Genomic DNA, 20400 nt, shown 5'->3' on the forward strand with positions numbered 1-20400 from the left:
TCTGTGATTCTGTGATATACTGAAAGGCTTGTGCTTCTAGCTGCACATTGAACTGCAGGTGCAAGATTTCCTTCCCCTGCCCCCACCTTGAGCAGAGAGTTAGGCTTGATATTTTACAAAAGCAAGTTAATAATTAATGCAGCTACCCTGCAGGCAGCACAGCGCCCTTTCTGCCGTACCCATGGAGCGAGCTGAAAATGTGATTCTTTCTCTTTTTAGCTCAATAGCTGGAGGGTTACCTGGGGTGAAAACTGATACTAGTCAATAGTGCCTGGGAATTAGCCTTTAGATTGGCTTTGTCTTAATGTTTATGCAAATGCTACAGTTTTGCTCACCTCTTCTCTGGGTAAGGTCAACTGAAGTGATCGCAAAATGGCCAAGCAGAAACACTCTTCTAAAATCCTCTTGGCTTATCTGTACTGGTTTGCTTTAGCAATGTGAAAATGGTATTGTGTAAGTCCTGCACCAGAGATGCCGCTCTGTGGTGGTATCAGGTTTTAGTTACTTGATAGCGATGTTGTCTCGTTCTGCTCTGGCTGAGTTCTGTTACCTGTGAAACCAAATAAAATAACCTACTTCTACTTGCTTCCCTTCTCAGGCTGCTTTTGTTTATATGTCTTTGCTTTTTTGTTTGTTTGTTTGTTTTTGTTAGGATTTTTGGTGCCAAGATACTACAGCAAAGAAGATGAGAAGATTCTTAAGACCCGGACATGATCCAGTGAGAGAAAGACTCAAGCGTGACCTTTTCCAGTTTAACAAGGTACGGTGCTTTCCTCAAACTTCAAGGCATATGTGTGCAAGGCAAATCTATCCTGAGCCACTGCAAAGTGTTAAGAGAAGGAAAAACTGCTCGAGTGTAGGTGGAAAAGTTAAATTTAGGAACAGTGGTTTGTTCTTTTTCAATTCTGTCCTTTTTTTCCCCAATGTGCCTGGCTAGTCTTCTTGAAGCTTATGAGCATGTTCTCCATTCTGGCTTTTATTTTTAAGAAAAAGGATATTGTTACGCTGTTGAGTGGCACTTGTTGAAAGAAAAGATCTTCACAGCAGATTTTCTATACTCTGAGTGTTCTGTAGTTTGTCCTGCTGTGTGATGTGACTACTTATGTTATAGGTAGTCTTTGCAGTACCACTATAAAGTCAGCATTTTTCTAAAGAGATGCATAAGCCACAGCTTGTGATGCAGCTGAAGCCAGAGTTCTTTGTCTGTGATTATACTTTGGGTTTTTTAGGTATACTTCTGTTTTTAAATGTGAATTTAAAAGTCTGTGGTGGAAATGTGGTAGGACCTAGGCAGCACAGTGGCCATTAATAATGAATTTGCTATTATCTTAGTCTGAATCTGTATTTTTTTTCCTTCCCTCTGTGAAGAGGAAACTGCGATGGCTGTGCTATATATCCAACACTCTGGGCATTTTTCTTTTGAGCCCTGGCCAGGAACATAGTACTTTCATCTTTGTAATGTAGTGTAAAGCTATTAATTCATTGCTAGGCTAATGGCCACTTACACCTTCATTGGGTATCAGAAATATGTTTGTAGATTTTGTACTTCCAAGGTTTAAATGGAATTTTGCTGGAAATTATAATGGATAAATGAAGTCAGCCTAGGAAATACCTCCTTGATTAATTAAAATTCTCATGTAGATATATACTTAAAGTGGAACTTTGGATATTTGAGATGAAAGATTTAAAGTAATTTGGTACTAAACCACACCATTTCCATGCATACTTCCCTCCCATTGGGGAGACAAAAGGAACTCGGGAGTGCTTCAGGCCTGTTTTCTGTTTGCTACCATGAGGCAATGCTAGTGCAGATGCAGTAAAAATTACAGTAAATGAAGACCAGGATTGAGTTGCTTGCATTTAGCTAAATGCAATGTCAACTTCAGAAAAGACATCCCAGGGATGGCTCAGAATTGTTTATAAGTATAAAATTGTATATACCTTGAGAAAACCTTTGTTTCAGGGATGTCTCTTCCCTGAATATACCTTTCTCTTATGAGAATGTTTGGCTAAACTTTACCTACCAGAGACAGACTAATTTGGATGATGCAAAACAAGGTTGAAAGAACTAGCTTTTGCAGTAAAGGGAAACTTCCAAATATATTAGAAGTTGACATCAGGATTTGTGACTCCATTTGATTCAGTCCTGAAGGTAAATATTGCATCTTGTTTCTAGGGAGGTGACTACTTTGGACACTTCCTAATGGTTTACTCTCATTAACAATTTGGTAATTAAAGGCCTTGCAAAATGCATTTGCACTTTTAAGCCACAGTAACTTGTTCTTTTCTAACAAGAATTGTAAAGGGAATGAGTATTATACCGGAATCTTTCACATTATTCTTTTTTTTTTGCATAAAGTTTGGGGTTTTTTTCCACAATTCTTATGTGTCTCATTCCAGCATTTCAAGAGATAATGGATAATTTGAAAGCCTCTACCCTTTGATACAATAAACATGTAGTCACAATTAGGTAGATTGAGAAGGTCTGGGAAAGTCAGACCTTAATTCTGACCTGTTGAAGGTTGTGGCTTCAAGGAGCCAAGAAACATGGTACTCTGTGCCAAGACTGTCCTTGTCTAATGTGCTAGTAAAGCACAAGCACGTTAGTGCTGGTAAGCAAGTTTTTAAACACTTGTTATTTGAGGTCTTTAGAACACTTCTGGTTAAGAAACTGCTTGGGAAATGTTTTGTGGGACTATAAAGTTGCTGATCAGAGAAATTGCATGGTGTATTTGCACCTCTTTGGTGTGTGATGCTGGTGGTGACTAAATGGAAGGTCTGTACCTTAAAAGTGCTGGCGATTCCTGCCCTCGTTTTATTGTTTGCACTGAAATTGAATATGAATGCATGATGCCACACAAGTTTAGTCTTAATATGGTGCAATGTATTTGGCCGTGCTGACCTAGTAATGGACTTCAATTTAAAAAGTCTTTTTAATTGTTGGTGGTGGATTGTTTGTTTGTTTGTTTACTCCCTCAAGTATAAATAGGTTGGGATCTTTTTACTGTTTCTCTCTTGCATTTCTGTTCTGGATAAGAGGTGGTCCAGATGGTTTTGAAGGACTGATTGACCGCTGGACTAGCTCTTCAAACTGCTCTCAAACTTTTGTTTGTTTCAAAAAACACCTTCCTAAATTCTGCTAGTCACTTAGCTTTGCATATCTGGTTCTCTGTGTGAGTAAGAACTTCCCATACTTGTGTGTACCTGTTGCAAGAATCTGTTTTTAGCTCAGTGGATAGAGTGAAGGATAAGGTATGTGGACTTGGCAGTCTACTTCTTTAAGTTTATCCTGCTTTTGGAAGTAGTATTTGGATGCCTTTGGCTCAGTCCAAGCCCTGCAGAACAAACATGTTCAGGCTGGCATTGTCAGACTAGATGATGGGTAACACACAGGTGAACCAGCCTGTCTTACAGCTGAGTGTTACCAAACTGGGAACTTTGTATTTAATTTATGGCTTTGTGTTTTTTTCCCCTCTTTTCAATCTTCCTAACCCTTTGCTGATGGGTATGATGGATAGCTTGCCTTAAATCTGAATTAGTGTCTGTGCAAAGTAGATTCAACACATACAGGCTTCATTGTTTCTTCAAAAGACATATTAACAAAGGTACAGGGTTTGTATTGCCTGTGGTTGGGTTTGTCTCTGCTTTGTCATAAAACAATCTGAGAGGAGAAGCGGAGAGAAATGAAAGAAGGAAGACAGCACTGCATTTCATCTGCACAGCTTTAGTGTGGGCTGGGAGCAACTGTTAAGTTTGGCCGCATTTTTCCTGCAGTAAATATGACTGAGGTGAAGCTTTTCTCTTAGTTAATGCTGCCGACATCAGATTTACTTTTAGTGACTCTGACAAATCTGTGGTCTGAGGAAAATGAAAACGAAAGCTCCTACCTTTCCTCAAAGAAACAAAGGCCCTTTTGAGAAGGAGGGCACATTGTGGGCACTCTATAGTTTCTTATTTCAGCTCTGCTGAAAGGCTCCATTGTAACCTCTCCTGCCTTCTGCCCCCCTTGCTCCCCCTTGCTGGGTTTACCTGCTGAGCAGGTGAAAGGATTGGCTGGTGACAGCTGCCCAAGAGAGGGGTGGCAAGGAGGCCAGCTGAAAAACTGACTTGATGTGATTTAACCACTGGGTGTAAATAAGTACAGGAAAAAGATCTGGGTAATGGGTACGGTGAATGTGAACACCTGGCCCTGGTGGTGTCAAATACACCAAAAAGCCACCCCAATGCCTCAAATAAATGACAGAGGAGGGAGTTATCTTTGATAGATCTTATGGGCATCTTGGGTGAAGATTCAAAGCTATCAGAAACCATTAGTACATTTACTTTACTCCATAAGCAGTGGTGTAACACACTGTGGTTGTTGCTAATACTCTCTTCCTGTGCTTCTGCATGTGGTGCTATTTTCTGCAGTGGCCTTCTGTTACCAACAGTTTACTCCTGGATGTAGTAGTTACTGTAGTCTATAGGATGGAGGGGTACTGCAAATTTTCTGTTAAAGAAAAACCTGGAGAAAAAAATTACCCTCCTATTACCATTATTGAATGGTACACATTGAATGGTACACACTCAGTTATCTAGTTCATAGGTCTCATACTGGAAAATTAAAGCTTTTATTGGCTTGTCTGATGTGTTTACAAATTAACACATCAAATCAAGATATAATTAGGCTGATATTAAGGCTAGTATTGACAGCTTCCTAACAGGCAGTACAGTATTATGTTAGTCATGGTTTTCTATTGTGAGAGTTATGGCTAAAGCCTTATCTTCTGGGCTGGAAAAAATCTTGGAATAAACACAGTTTCTAATTGAAAATGGCACCTAGCTGTGCTGACAACGTGACAGTGTACCAACTGTGAACAAGCTGAAACTAAAACTAACAGTGTAATGACACTGGTTGTCTCCCTAACTAGTTCCTCACTGTGATTTGGGGGAGAGTGGAATGGTATCTGTTGCCTGTGCTACACCTGATTCAATTAAATATTACCTTGGATCTTCTTCCCAGAGTTGTCTACCATAGCTTCATACTCCCACAACTTTGACAACTCAGAAGCTTTTCTTTGTTGTCTAAGTAGCTATCACAGTACAGATAAATTCTTCTCTGCATGTGCTGGATTAGAAAACTGCCCTGTTTCAATTCTGAGTCCATAAATAAGTTCCTAATTTCATACAGTCTCCTGTAGGAAATTTTATATGTGTATAAGCAAAGGTTGGTTAGCAAGAACTTCAAGGGTGACATTAAAAAGATTGTCTTCTCAAAATTTGTTTGTAATAATGCAAACTTAACACTTAAAATAACTTTTTAGAATAAAAATAAGTAAGGCTGGGAATTAAGTTATTGTAAAAGGACATAAACTCAGTGGTCTTGGAACCAGTAGTATTAATCTTAATTTACTGCATATAAAAGGTTAAAAGTTAGTAACTACTCCTGCGTCTACTCTTATGAGTTAACAAGCAGAAAATTGGGAAATTCTCCAATATTTCCAATTTTGTATCATGTAAGATAGCTCATCTTCCCCTAATAGGACCTCAGACTGGGGTAACTGATGATTTAGAGGAAGGAGATGTATTTTTACAATTTATGAATTGTGATCAAATGGCTAAAACTGAAGTAATCTGGCAGACTGTGGAGTCAGCCATGTCCTCCTATGCTCGAGTCTTTGAGCAGGGACAGTAAAAAGGACATTAAACTGCTTTGTAGCAGCTGGGAGCACCTCAGGCTAATGGCATGACCACAGAAATGAAACTGGCTTTATTTGATTCTCCTGCAAGGGATTAAGTCGGGAAATCACTATGCAGGAAATAAAATCCAGGTGTTACTTTTACATTGAATAAACCATAAAGCCAAGTGATGTGGTAGCCCTGTCTCAAAGACACGATGGAAATGAGGATGGGAGTGAGATGCAAGTGCTTAATTCTGTAGATGGAGGGTTCTTTGCTGCTTCTTTTTATGTGTGGGTGGGTGGTCCTCTGGCTGTTTTGTAACAAATTCCTGTAGCTGACCAGCTTGCCTTAAAAGAACATATTTTCCAGAAGCTGGGACTGTAAGGATAACAATGTTTTCCAGAAGCTGGGACTGTAAGGATAACAATGTTTTCCAGGAAATAGTCCTATTAAGCATACAAATTCCTCTTTTACGTGGCTATATGTTGTTGAACACTCATACACACTTGTTCTGTCTGAACAATGATAATAGCTGTTATATTAGCACTTATAAAAACTTGTCTGAGCTATTTTACAAGCAGCTTGGTTGCATCCTGTAAGTATGGCAGAATATTATTCCATAGTGTGTAAATGCATTGGCCATGCTAAGTCTGCTGTGTTCCAAATCTTCCTCTTGGTGCAGTGTAAATTGTATTTTAGAGAAGTCACTAAGGCCAAGCAACATGCTGCTCCTCATGATGGAGTGTTTAAGGCCAGGCTGGATGAGGCTTTGAGCAACCTGGTCTAGTGGAAGGTGTCCCTGCTGCTGGCAGGGGGGTTGGAACTGGATGAGCTTTAAGGTCCCTTCCAATCCTAATCGTTCTATGATGGTGACTGACATCTTTTTATTACCAAATGCCTTTGAATTAGTGTGAGGTGGCCTAGCAGGCTCCTGCTCTCATTAAATTCTAGAGTTCCTCATGCTGCCTCTGGAAAATGGACATCAGTTACATTAGTTTTCCTGACTGCCCCATAGGCAATGTGTTTAGTTTTCTTGATGAGCCCTGATCTTCACTCAATAGTTCTTCATAGCTTTGTACCATTTCTTGATGTCAATCAACAAGAGGAGGTCACGAAGGCTGACCTGTGTGGAATTTGGCAGATAAAGCTGACCTTACCATGCACAGTAATTGTGTCAGACTTTAAAATTGTGCTGAGCAGTTGGTTTACAGAAGTAAAGTTGATGTGGAGTGATGGAGTGTATTGTGGTGACTGAGTAAGCTGGGCTTATGCAGAGTTATTTATAATCTTAACATAAAGAACTGCTTGGGTTACTGTTTTCAGAATATTTTTATTTCATTTCTGTTACACTTCTGCATGTTGTGGCTGCAGAGCCAGGAGTTCTTGGAATAGAATCATCCTTAGGCTATTGTTTAGCAAATCTAACCTGTGTTTGAACACTTCTCAACAGAAAAAACTGCCATTAACTGCTGTATTTCAGACTACCATGCCATATTTAACTTCTGGTTTTTATCTGTATACAACAATGCCCACAAAACATGCTGTTAATCATGATTTTTCTTTCTCTCCACCAGACTGTGGAACATGGATTTCCCCATCAACCCAGTGCACTGGGCTATAGCCCATTTCTCCGCCTTATGGCCATTGGAACGCGATCGGGAGCCATCAAACTGTATTCTTTTGAACAACTTTGGCTAGATCTCACTGACTGCATCAGAATGTGCAATTTTGAAGACACTGTAAAAAGTTAGACTAAGTATAAATTTGCAAGCCAGGGTTACTGGAACATTGGAACAGTTTGCCTAGGTTTGAAGTGATTTCGGTCTGATCAGAACGGGATTATCTCGCCAAGAGCCAAAGCTATAGCTCAAACAGAAGCTGAGCTGATGCAGACCTTAGACAAGACTCTTTGCTCTGCAGAAGGTCAGACTAGATCTGGCCTAAGTTTAGCAATCCTTCATGTTGTAAATTCCAGGGTTGTTTAAATATTTGCAACAGGATTCCTTTTTTTTTAAAAAAAACCAACCCAATTCTATTTCAAAGGTTAAAACTAAAGTCAGAAATGCTTTCAGCTTCCTGAGTTTTTGACCATCCAGGCATTAAAGATCTAAACATTGAAGGTGGTGACATTTTTTAATAGCTAATGATGTCCAGTCTGATTTTTGTGTATACACAAGGCACTGAGGTGATTCCCATGGCACGGTACCAGCTAGGCAAGCTGTAAAACAGGCATATCACTCAGCAGAGAAAGGAAAAGTTGTTGCTCTTTCTGCCTGCTTAATCATTCATTCCTGGTGTTGTGTTCAGAGGCTGGACTCCACACGCAGGCAGTAGCCATCTGTCTCCTGGTTACAAATTAGTTAAGCAGGATTGTAGTGTCTGGGAAACCACTAAACATCTCTGAGAAAAAAAAAAAACCAGGGTCCAGGCACCTCTTCTGCATATGCTCAAAGGATGAAGTAAACTTCCATGTTCTCCTGTAGTGTGTGTAAGCATATATGCCACAAGCATATAAAATCAAAGCAGATTTGCATTGATTCTTTTCAGTCCAGAATCACTAATAGTAACACATGGTTTCAAACTAATCTCTTTTCATCTTGCTTGCTAACAAGCTTCTTATCAATTAATTGTAGCTGTGGGTCATCTTACATACTGTATAGATCCTCAACACACTCGTCAGATATGGTGCTCCTGGGGTGGAGTTCATGGGTTTACATGAAGAAAACAATACTGTAATGCAGATTCACTTTATACCTGATCAGGTAAGTGTATTTTTAGTACCTCTGTGACTTACGTAGACCTCTCTTAAACAGGTGTTGAATTTGTTCCAGGCAACTGGGCTCCTATTACCAAGTAAATTCAAATGCTGCTTGGTTGGAAATGCTTATCCCAGTGTTATTTTGTGCTCTCGGCAGCACTTGTTGCTGTGGAGATGCTCAGTAAAACTTAAGAGTAGCTTTATTGTTCATACCTGGTGGTCGTTTATCTCAAGCAACATATTGGGAGTGGTAATAAGGCCAGAATAGTTCAGGCAAGCTGCTGAAGAAGTGGGAACTTCCTTTTTCTTCTGCAGCTCCTCTTTTTTCAGTAGGACTGAGTGGTCTTTTTTTCTGCAGAACAGATACAACAGTAGCTGCTGCTGAACTGATTTAATTATTTTCAGCAGTTCAGAACAGCACTGCTGACCTCGCCGGCTGTTAAGCTTGTTGCCTGTGTGTTTTGGGGTATTGAATCTTGCTCCTACAGATTGCTGACCAATTATTGCCACAAATTAAAAATAGAAAGGCAGAATTTTCCAAATGTCTGGTGGCTTTTTAACCACTTTCCCTTCCCTTGGCTGGCAGACTGGTCTCTTGACCACATACTTTGTTGCCCGATGCCCCCAGTATAGCGCGAGTGGCCTCTCTATGAGAGGGATTTAATTCTTGAGGTGGTTTTGGGTGTCTGTTTGCTTAACTGATGGCATAAACTGAAACTCCCATGGGGAGTGTTGCACCAGGTGTGGCTTCAGCAGGTAAAATGCTTCAATTTGAACATACAGCCAGCAGGGCTGGGCTCATAAAAGGACTCTGACACAACTCTGCTGAATGAGGTTGGACACAAAGAATGCAAGGAGTGTGGTGTAGTAGACTGTATCAGCCACACCCAAAGCTGGGGTGTGTTGCAGCAAACCATGCTGAGCCAGGAGGAGGTGAGCTGACAGCCAGCAGCTGCCTGGCTGAGCTTTACAGCATAGGCTGATCTTTTTCAAGAGCCTAAATCCTTGTCATCCCTCTCAGTGATAACCTGTGCCTTCGTCCTATATAAGAGGGTTTTGAAGCCTTTAGGCTGCTTCTTGTCTCCCCTCAACCCCCAAATCCCTGGCTGTTAGCTAACAGTGTTGCTGCAGTGTATACCCACCACAAAGATCTGTGACTGGCTCCTCAGTCCTGTTTTAGCAGAGAATTTTGAACAGCAGCAACTTTATTGCTAGATTTACATTTAATATTGTGATTCTGAAAAAAGCATGTTGTGTGGTTTTGCAGTGCCAGCTGGTGACATTGCTGGATGATAACAGTTTGCATCTCTGGAGCCTGAAGCAGCACAGTGGAACATCTGAGCTACGGGAGGAGAACCGCTTCACGTTGAAAGGGCCACCCGGGTAATCTGCAAGGGTGTTTTTGAGCTAGTTTGGGGATAAGCAAGTAAGAAAATTCTGCTGTTGTTCTAGCTAGAGCTTGTCCTGTTCTTACAGACTCTCACTGCTCTGAATCCATTAAAGGAGCATCCATGGAAACCAAACAGGAGTTGGCTAGGGCCCAGGAGATCAACTTTTAAGGGTGTTGTACCAATGTGAAGGGTGACATCTATTTTTTAATATTGTTCTGTATGCACAGGAGCTATAAATCTTAAGGTTAAGTAAATCTAAGCATGCCTTAAGTCAGAGTTTAACATACTACTATGGCTTTAGTTTCACTTGATCTTGCCAGTTTTGAGCAAGCTATTTTTAGCTCCTTTGGGGACACTTAATAAGAGAAGCTTCTGTAAAAAGGCATCTGGATCTTTGTCCACATGCTTGTCAAAACTCTTTTGACATCATTTGTGTTAAAGCTAATGTTTTCCTCCTTCAGAAGAATAATGCCTGGCTCAAAATCTCTGCCTATAAAACAGATGACATGACACTTGTAAATATCCCTGTTGTTACTCCTCTCAAGTTCCCTAATGACAGTCTTCTTGCACGGGGTTGATGAGAGTCTCTTTGTATCCTCAGGTCTCCGCCGAGTGCCACGCAGATAACAGCTGTCCTTCCCCATTCCTCCCGGGAAGTTCTGTATCTTGGCACGGAGAGTGGCAACATCTTTGTAGTGGAGCTTCCATCATTCCGAGTGCTAGAGGACAGGACCATCACCTCTGAGGCTGTGCTGCAGCGGTGAGTGAGCAAACAGGCAGTGCTGTGTAGAGGTGGAATCCCATTAGCAGACACATCCTTTGTTAAAGTGTCACCCTAGATTATGTACTGGGGCCTCGCTGTTGTATTAACATTGTCCAAATCTGTGTGACTCCCGTGGAAGTCACTTTTGGTGCTAGTATGTGTTCAGTAACAGTTTCTGTCCTGGTCAACCCAATACTGTCATCATGGAGGTACAGCAGATAGGCAGAACTATACAGGGGACACCTGGAGGAAATCTGCAAACCTGATCTCCTGTCCCTTGGGTTTACTTTTGGAAAAAAAAATTTAAAAAGGTTCTGCTTAGCTGTAACTACCCATTTATTTTTATTTTTGACCATTGGCAGAACTTCTGATGCTGCTTTGTCCAAATTGGGATTGGACTCTGGAGATTCAAGTGTTGCTGAAAACTGTCCTACTTCATGTCATTGTTGTTTCCTACTGACATTTCCACGCTACCTTTATTCTGTAAGGGTCACAAGAGAATAGGGCAGATGATTCAAACTGTCTTTACACTCCCAGGATCCAGTCCTGGAATTCATTGTAAACCTTGGGTTTTCCCTGAAGAAAATGGGACTGGGTGCATGTTCATGTGGCAGGCCTGGTGTGATGTCTTACATAAGACTTTGCTCCTGCTTGAAGGATCTGTGAAAAGATCATACTTATTCTCATCTGTTTGAACTTTTTGTTGCTTAATTTCTCATTCTTTATCTTAACTGTGATTGGAGTCATACTGGGTTGTACCTGGAGTAAACTTGTCTTGATTTTTCTCCTCTGCTTCTGTAGGGTACCTGAAGATTACTGTAACAGGCGATCATGTGAATTAGTGGAAGCCCTTCAGGAACATCCTAAGAACCCTGACCAGATCCTGATTGGATACAGCAGGGGCTTGATTGTCCTCTGGGACCTGCAGAATAACAAAGCAACACACCATTTCCTGGGCAACCAGGTATGAATTCAATCCAAAGTCAGTTGAGCAGTTGAGGAAGGGCTCTCTCCTCTCAGAGCACTCTCAAGACAAGTAGGTGCAGGGGGAGAGTCTGACAAAGCTTTTTTTTAGTAAGAATGCATTGGTTTTGGAGGGGTTAACAGCTCTCTGGAGAGCAGTCATTGTGTGTCTTTCTCTTCAGCAACTGGAGAACCTCTACTGGCAGAGGGATGGCAGTAAATTCATTAGTTGTCACTATGATGGAAGTTACACCCAGTGGCCAGTATCCAGTGACAACAGGCAGCCTGAGCCTCTGGAAAACCTTGTGCCTTATGGTCAGTAAGTGAGGTTTGATTGTTGCGTGTTTGTCTAAATGCAAACTCATTTTGAGCTTGTCTGGGGTATTGAAGTCGCGTTCTCCCCACTGTTCAATCCTAAAAGCAAAATACAGAGCTGCCTTTTGAATGGGTCATGAGCTGAGACTAAGGGATTTCAGTCCTTTTTTTTTTTTTTTTCTTGAGTTTTAAACTCCTTTACAATGTTGAAGTCTGTCCTGAACATGGAGAACAAATGTGTTGAAGAAATTAGTGTCCCTTAAGAAGGGTGTTGGTGATTCAGCTCTTTGTTTTAGTTCAAGTGTCCTGTTCTGCAGGAATTGCTTGGATCTTCTGTAATTAATAGTGAGCTAAGTGTAATTTTTGTTGACCTGAGCAATGATGAAATGAAGCCACCGATTTGCTGAAACCCATCAGATGGGGATGACCTCATCTTTCAAGCATATAGAAGCTTCTAAAGCTCTATCAACTGTACATTAGTTTCAGGAATGCCTGTGTTTTTAACAATCCTTTCTAGTTAATCAGCTTCTACAACAGCACTTCCACTCCCTGTTAACCATTGGCAATGTGGCTTACAACTTCACCTGAGTCTAAGCCCTGTTTTGCCGGGGAGTCCTGTGGTCAGTGCATCCCAGAAGACTTGTCTGATGTGGTCTGGGGAGGTGGTGATGGTGGTGTCTACTAATTCAGGTGGCTCCCCATGACTTGGAGGCTGAGGTGACCTAAGTGAAGCAAAATAAGGAACTGTTTGATGTAAAGATGCATCTTCTTGAATTATGGCAAATAACTCTGTTCTCTTAGGTCCTTTTCCTTGCAAGGCCATCTCCAAGATCTACTGGCAGACAACAAAAAATGGGTAAGTCTGTGGTGTATCCCTTCACTCTCACCTGTTTAAAGGCATTTAAAGGTTGCAGTGCACGATACTGTAAGAGCCCTTTTAGAGTAACATTATAAGACTCTTTTGTCAAAGTTTGACTTGCCTCATGTCTTTGAAATTTTGCTTACTCCTCACTTCAACATGCACCACTCTAAATCTGTCTTTCTCTTAAGGCTTCCTTACATTATATTCCAAGGAGGGATGCCCCGGGCTAGCTATGGTGACCGGCACAGTATCTCTGTTGTCCATGGCAGTCAGCAAACAGCCTTTGACTTCACGTCACGGGTGATAGACTTCTTTATAATCTTCAGTTCAGAGCCTACTGCAGGTACGTGATAAAAGGGCATTACTGAGGAATTAGAATAGTTGTGTACGCATGTGGAAATCTGCCTGGTATAAATAGCATATGAAATGTGAACGAGGTCAGTTGTTTGGGTGGTTTTTTTTGAGGCTTTAATGGCAAATCATAGAATTATTTAGGTTGGAAAAGCTCCTTAAGATTGAGTCTAACCATAAGAGATTTGCCATTGTGGTGGTTTGGGTGGATTCACCCTTTTAAAAGTGAAGTGTAAAATACTGGTAAAAAGAATGGGCTGGTTACAAATGTCATACATTGCTTAGAAAATTAAGCTACTCCTTTAATGAGAAAAGATCTCTTAGGCTCATGTCTGTGTAAGCTGGACACCAGACACAACCAGGTCGTGAAACGAGGATCTGAATGTTGCTGTTTGGAAATAGCACTTCAAAGGAGGCAATAATTAAAACCAGAATTTACTCCCACTGAGACACTGTTTCTTGTAATTACTACCTGGATTTATGACTGAAGCTCTGGGTAATAAATCAGCAAAGGGTGACATAGAAGCAAGGGTCAGTATATAGAGAACTTAATTTACTTACTGCTGCTGAACATGAATGTAAGCAGTTCTAAAACTGAATAGCACTCATTCCACACGCTTGTCAGATTTTTGCTTCTGTTGAAGAGCTTTGTTGCCCTTACTTACACAGTAGCTGTAATATTCTTTGTTTTCATGGAATTGTAAAGGATTTTCCCTGAGAACTGTTTGTCCAATGCTGATGTAGTTCTTACTTCTGGTTAACTTGAAGTAATTGAGTATAAAATGATGTTTCAAGCTCCACTAATGTGCAGTATTAGAAGCGGGGTCAGACCAAATCACAGAACTCTAGATCCTTTTTAGGAGCTTGTAGGTAAATCTTCCATTACTGAATCTTTCCAGACTTTCTAGTTTCTGATTTGCCTAGTAGACTAGTTTCCAAACCTATTTGTCTTGTGTGCTCCCAGTGATGGTGGTGACAGCGTGACAGCTTCCAGCTACACACCGTGCAGGTGGGGACATTCAGATGTGTAGATGCAGGCTGACTCCCTCTGGCCTGTTGTACAAAGCAGAGCACAGATCTAGGGGAGGATCGTCTTGAGGAAAATACATGTAAAGAAACAGCTTTTGGATTTACCCTCCACCTCTCTCCCTGGACCTCAAGTCACTGAAAAAGCAGTAAAGTAGTAGGCAGAACGTAATTGAGATGAAGTGCCTGTATATGTTTGTTAATACAGATTTTCCCTAGACAGCACTGTCTTTTATAAGCATCTGCCAAATGTGCAGACCCTATGGGGGTCTTAATAATACCAATAATACTTAACAATACCATTAAACTTGAGATACTGTTTAGCTTTTATCATTAAAGAAACTAGACCCTTTTACTTTCTATGAAGTTTTCAGAGCTGAGATTCTAGATGATGGAACAAAAGTCTTTAAGACGAAAGAAATGTGAGTTTATTAGGCAAGAGATTGACTACTTGAAATTCAATTTCAGGATATGATTAGAAGTCCTTTAGGATGCAGTAACTAAACTTAACAGCCTTTATAGTTATATTTCCCAAGGATTGAATTATCTAGTTAACTTCTACTGGGTACAGACAGGAGCTGCTACAGGAAGCTGAAGCTGTTGCACTTAGATGAGGAAGTTTTTTTACAATAAAATGAGGTTTCTGTGGTTGACGAGCTTCCTTGTGGCTGATTGCCTAAGCTTAGTGGATCTACGTAGCTTGCCTTGTTTGCCCTTAAGCAGTCTTCCCTGCAGTGGCAATACGAAGGTATTAATTGTATACCAAAGCCACTTAATTTAATAAGCACAAAGCTTATGCATTGCAGCATGGTGGTAGCTGGTGACTTTCCACTACCCTGAATATGCTGTGGAAACAATTTTTAAAAGGCTAGCCCTTCCTGTTTTCTTTTTTTTTTTTTAAATTAGCAGATGGATGTGTATAGCAGTCATGACAAATTCTAGTAGGCTTGCTACTTCAGCAGCTTAATATAGGTTATTGCCATAAGCAAGGAGCTCAGATGTGTGTCTTTGCAGGGAAAAAAATATTGTTAAAACAGAGTATATTTGGTTAATGTTGGTAGCAGCAGTTAGAGTGCAGGGCTGATCATGCATGATGTCGTACAGGTGTGATATTGTTTGTTCTATTCAGAAGTCCTGTAGGCAACTGCAAATGATGACACATAAAGCAAAGTAAAACTGAATATAAAACATATTTTCATGTAGAAACTGAAATGATTACTGGTGTTATGGCTGTGGCTAGTCAGAGGTGAAACTTGGGGTGTCTACCTAGAGCGGTGCCAAGTACTAATTACTTAAAGTTAATTTTGCTGAGTGAACAGCCTTGATATGTGCTTGCTTATAGACGTGCCTTCTTGCAAGTATATTCCAGGTAATCAAACAACTAAAGAAGGGAAGTAAAAGTACAGGTTAGCAGGGAGGGTCAGTGAAAAGCTTTTAGTTCACTTGTGGCTCACTGTTTATCACACACACCTCCCCTGGATGTGACACATCACAGCTGTGTATTTACCGGTATTTCTGGAGCAGTACTACAGAAATTGTTACTGGTGTGAACTGATTTGTGGTTTTGATTTTCTCCACCAGTTGATATTGTGGTTGTCTTGGGAACACTACTGCAATATTGTTCTCGTAGACTAATTTTTTTTTCACTTTAATTCTAGTTAAAATGAAAAATCTTAACTTCTTGATCATGTCAGGTGTCATTTGTAAAGTTACATTAATAGATTTCTTTTGTTTGCACTCTTGTCTAATATATGTATGAGTAACTTTAGATGATGTACACGCTCTTTAAAAAAGAAAGTCCAGATGATGTGTCACAACATAGAAAATAAAAAGAAAGAGAAGTGAATTGTAAATACTTGTCAGTTCAAGCAGAGAAGCGTTCTGCAGAACCCGAGGCATTACTGTGTTTAAGCAGCTTAGCCTAGATGGACTGTGGTCCTGACACAGTACTAACTGGGTCACTGCTGGGGTGTATGCCTGTCTGTCCACACCATGCTGTTCATTAGCTGTACGTAATGTCCTTTGAGTTCTGGCTGTTACAATGGTGAACATGAACTTGTGTTATTTAGCCAGGTATGTTGTTAACAAATTTTTTTATTCTGCAGTGGAATCTGTAAAAAGTCCCTCTGACAGTCCCAGGAGTGGTATAAAGACACATGAATTTGCAGTAAATCCCAAGGAAGTTGTGGATGCCCCCGCCCTGGAAGAGTTGAAGGCCAGGCTGGATGAGGCTTTGAGCAACCTGGTCTAGTGGAAGGTGTCCCTGCTGATGGCAGGGGGGTTGGGACTGGATGATCTTTCAAGTCCCTTCCAACCCAAACCATTCTATGAAATCTGTTAGTATCTTGAAACCTATTAACATTAGAGCCTCGATAAGCCCAGTTAACACAGAAGCATTTAGAGATTTTGCCAAGAAAAATGTTTTTATAGTGCTCTGTGATAAGTGTTCAAATAAGCCTTACCGGAAGCTTGTTTCTGTTAACCTCGGATGGTCAGTTCTTGTCAGCCTCAATGAATCTTGTTTCTGCAGAGTTTGATGACCCTTCTGCTATGGTGGTGCTGGCAGAAGAAGAGCTGGTGGTTATAGACTTGAAAACTGTAGGCTGGCCAGCAGTCCATCCTCCATACCTGGCTTCTCTCCATTGCTCAGCCATCACCTGCTCGCACCACGTCTCCAACATCCCTCTGAAACTGTGGGAGAGGATTATCAGTGCTGGGAGCAAGCAGAACATTCACTACTCAAATATGGTATGGCAGCTTTAAATGTACATGTGTTCCCAGGCGTTTAGGACCAGCGTGACTGCTCAGAATGTGGGTGGTCTGTGCTGCTGACTGCGTGCAGAGGGATGAGTCCCAACAGACGTCGTCCTGCCTCTTAATAGGGTCGAGAGAGGCTTTTTCCCAGAGCACCACCAATAGAGTTACTCACACTGGGGGATTAAAATGTGATATTTTTTCAGGCTTTGACAAGCCAGAAGGAAAGTTTGAGTGTTCCCAGCTGTTAGTGGTAACAAACTTCTCGTTTAGAAGCATGAAGCTTTCGGCACAGCTTCTTGGGGAAACGTGTAGAATATCTTTTTAAAAGCACAGCTGGTGTCAGAACAGGAACATCTAATCCAAACAAAAGCTAACAGTGTGGACTGTTTCACTGCCACTTGCATGGAAGTTCATGCTCTCCTGCTGACTGCATACTCTCTTCACACTGTCACTGCCTAGGAAGTCACAGTCTTCCCTTAATGTATTTGTAGCCGTGGCCGATTGATGGTGGCACCAACATAGCTCCAGATCCTCCGCAGAGGGACTTGCTTCTAACAGGGTATGTACTTCAGTGATAACAATCAAGGAGCCCTTTCCAGTTTCTGTTCTTCCTTTTGAGCTAACTGAGGCTTTCCCATGGGATTGAAGTCTGCTTATCTTGTAGGGAGAAGGCTGCAACTTTATGACTTCTCAAAAATGGGCTGCTAGCTTTGTAAAGCCCATAACTGATTTTACTGCTTCTGAGCAAACAGGTCATGATGTCCACAGATAACCTATAAAGTTGGCTTATTTGTAGTTCTGATGTGTTATCCATTCTCCCCACAAACATCAGTGTCGAAGCGCAGGCAGTAATCCAGACTGGTTCAAAGGGTAATGTAAAAGTGGAGCTTAATTTTACAGGTTTTGAAGTTTCCCCCCCACACACACCTTACACTGTTCTGAATCTCACAAAAGAGGTTAACTTGGACTCCTGTCTGCTTTGATCAGCGTGAATGGATCTAGCTAAGTGGTGGAAGTAGCTAGCAAGAGATTGTCTCATCACATAAAAATGTATCATTTTCTTTTCAAAGCACTTTTAAGAATTTTTGTGGGCTGTTCTTCAGACTTTATTCTTGATGCAGCAAGTTTAGATGTCCTTACCCCTTACATTGGAAAATGTTGCAAATTTTCACTTGGAGAACTAAAATTAAAGCTTGATTCCTTTCCCTCCATCCCAGTAAGAGTATTTTTGTCAGGATGAGTTGTTCCTTCTCTCTGCTAAACTGTCTTTGCTTTTCAGTGCTTTTTGGAGTAATCTTAAATTGTACACAGGTGTCAGATCATAGAGAACAAACTGGATTAAAAAAAAAAAATCCTAAAACAAAAAAACCCACAAAAAAACCCCAACAAACATTTCCTTTGAAGCTCTAAGTTGCCACAGCTCAGGGCTTTGTAAACAGTGTGGTTAAATCTTGGGTTGTGTTTCTCCCCTCTGTTGTACCATCCTCATGGGGGTGATTTGCTGTTCTCCTGTATGATGTGTGTTTCTGTAACGCTCCCCCATACAGGCATGAAGATGGCACTGTGCGGTTTTGGGATGCATCTGGTGTCTGTTTACATCTCCTTTATAAGCTAAGCACAGTGAGAGTATTTCTCACAGATGCTGATCCCAATGACAATATGAACACACTGGGTGAGGATGAATGGCCTCCGCTTCGCAAGGTAATACAGCTATTGCTTGTAGAAACTTTCTGAAAACCCAAGGAGTTTGGATTCTTGTCCTTGTTAATGCATCTGCAAAGACCAGCCACTGTGTGTTCTCTTGCCTAGGTTGGTACCTTCGACCCTTATAGTGATGATCCAAGACTTGGGATCCAGAAGATCTACCTGTGTAAATACAGCGGATACTTGACTGTAGCTGGTACAGCAGGACAGGTATTAAAACATAAAGTCATCACAGATCTCACAATTTGCTCTTCTATTGAATTTAAATGCATCCCAATAATGATGCATCTGTCTGGGAACCATGTGCTTTGGCCTACTTGTCTTCAGGACAAAGGAATAGCATGGTAAATGTCTGTCTGCAAACAGGTCCCCCAGCCTCTCTGAAGAATCTTTCCCAGCCTGGACACCTTTGTATGTGACCTCATTTAGGTTCCTGCTCTGGCAGGGGAATTGGACTGGATGATCTTTCAGGGTCCCTTCCAATCCCCAACATTCTGTGATTCTGTGATCTCGCTTTTAGTGCAGATTGTCACAGGGCAACGTGGAGATGTGTTCAAATTGTAAATACTCTTTTCTGTCGTGGTAAATTGATCCAGTTGCTGGAAATGTTGTTTCTGTCGTTCTCTGCTTTTCTAATCTGTATTTTAGACTTTTATCTGCTGCTGTTTATCAGCCCTGAGAGATGCTGTAGTCTTGCAGCTGATGAAGGAAGAAATTCTTTACAGAAAGGGTAATCAGTTTTAGTGCAGATTGTCACAGGGCAACGTGGAGATGTGTTCAAATTGTAAATACTCTTTTCTGTCGTGGTAAATTGATCCAGTTGCTGGAAATGTTGTTTCTGTCGTTCTCTGCTTTTCTAATCTGTATTTTAGACTTTTATCTGCTGCTGTTTATCAGCCCTGAGAGATGCTGTATTCTTGCAGCTGATGAGAAGGCCTGCGGCTTGGAGGGCTGCTTGCATTGTAAAAGCTGCAGCAAAGTTTGTCCTGTTGCTTGCAGGTACTGGTGATGGAACTGAATGATGAAGATGCAGAACACGTTGTGGACCATGCTGAAGCAGATCTCCTGCAGGACCAAGAAGGCTATCGATGGAAAGGTCATGAGAAACTGAAGACTCGAGATGGACCTGTTCGATTTGAAGCTGGTTTTCAGCCGTTTGTCCTCGTCCAGTGTCAGCCACCAGCTGTGGTCACCTCATTGGCCCTTCACTCTGAATGGAAGCTTGTGGCCTTTGGTACCAGTCATGGTTTTGGGCTTTTTGACCACCAGCAGAAACGATTGGTCTTTGTCAAGTAAGTATCTTCTTTCCAGGAGGTAAAGATGGCCTGGAATTACTAACTAAGCAAGTCATGATATGAAATTTCTCAAGAAGTTGTGCCTCATTGGGCTCCGTCCACATGTTGTGGCATTTGTGTATATCTTGTTGGACTCTTGGGAGTGACTGTCACCCAGTAGAAAGTGACCATGTGCCTACTGTCTCCCTCTTTCAGATGTACGCTGCATCCCAGTGACCAACTGGCCTTAGAAGGGCCACTGTCTCGGGTGAAATCCTTGAAGAAGTCCCTCCGTCAATCGTTCAGGCGAATCAGAAGAAGCCGGGTGTCCAGTAGGAAGCGACGAGGAGGTAGTGGAAATGCCTCAGAGGTGAGGAGCCCACCTTTTTGTGGTCCTGTCTGTTTACAGCTTGGGAGCATGCAGAGTCCTGATTAGACTGCCTAGAGCAGGAGGGGGGTCTGCAGTCCTGCTGTGCTATCAGTAGCCAGTTTTTAGAGAAAATGTAGTTGAATATATGATGCAGAATATACCTGTGCACTGGTGTGGTGGCGCTTTCCCTTTCTATTGCTGTCAC

The 20400-nt window shown here is 41.4% G+C and overlaps 1 protein-coding gene across 1 annotated transcript in view; it reads left to right on the top strand.

Moving 5' to 3' along the window:
• Positions 1-181: 181 nt before the first annotated feature.
• Positions 182-20400, top strand: part of LLGL2 (LLGL scribble cell polarity complex component 2) — a 28999-nt gene continuing 8780 nt past the window's right edge. Inside the window, exons 1-16 of the mRNA XM_029084886.1 lie at positions 182-199; positions 653-760; positions 7236-7333; positions 8342-8423; positions 9687-9802; positions 10412-10570; positions 11375-11537; positions 11719-11851; positions 12653-12707; positions 12902-13056; positions 16621-16838; positions 17339-17406; positions 18395-18548; positions 18657-18761; positions 19551-19843; positions 20042-20195. Coding sequence (XP_028940719.1) covers positions 182-199; positions 653-760; positions 7236-7333; positions 8342-8423; positions 9687-9802; positions 10412-10570; positions 11375-11537; positions 11719-11851; positions 12653-12707; positions 12902-13056; positions 16621-16838; positions 17339-17406; positions 18395-18548; positions 18657-18761; positions 19551-19843; positions 20042-20195 — 2079 coding nt within the window. The remainder of the gene's footprint in view (positions 200-652; positions 761-7235; positions 7334-8341; positions 8424-9686; positions 9803-10411; positions 10571-11374; positions 11538-11718; positions 11852-12652; positions 12708-12901; positions 13057-16620; positions 16839-17338; positions 17407-18394; positions 18549-18656; positions 18762-19550; positions 19844-20041; positions 20196-20400) is intronic.

Source organism: Antrostomus carolinensis, unplaced genomic scaffold (genome assembly GCF_000700745.2).
Source record: "Antrostomus carolinensis isolate BGI_N321 unplaced genomic scaffold, ASM70074v2 scaffold18675, whole genome shotgun sequence".
Lineage (NCBI taxonomy): Eukaryota > Metazoa > Chordata > Aves > Caprimulgiformes > Caprimulgidae > Antrostomus > Antrostomus carolinensis.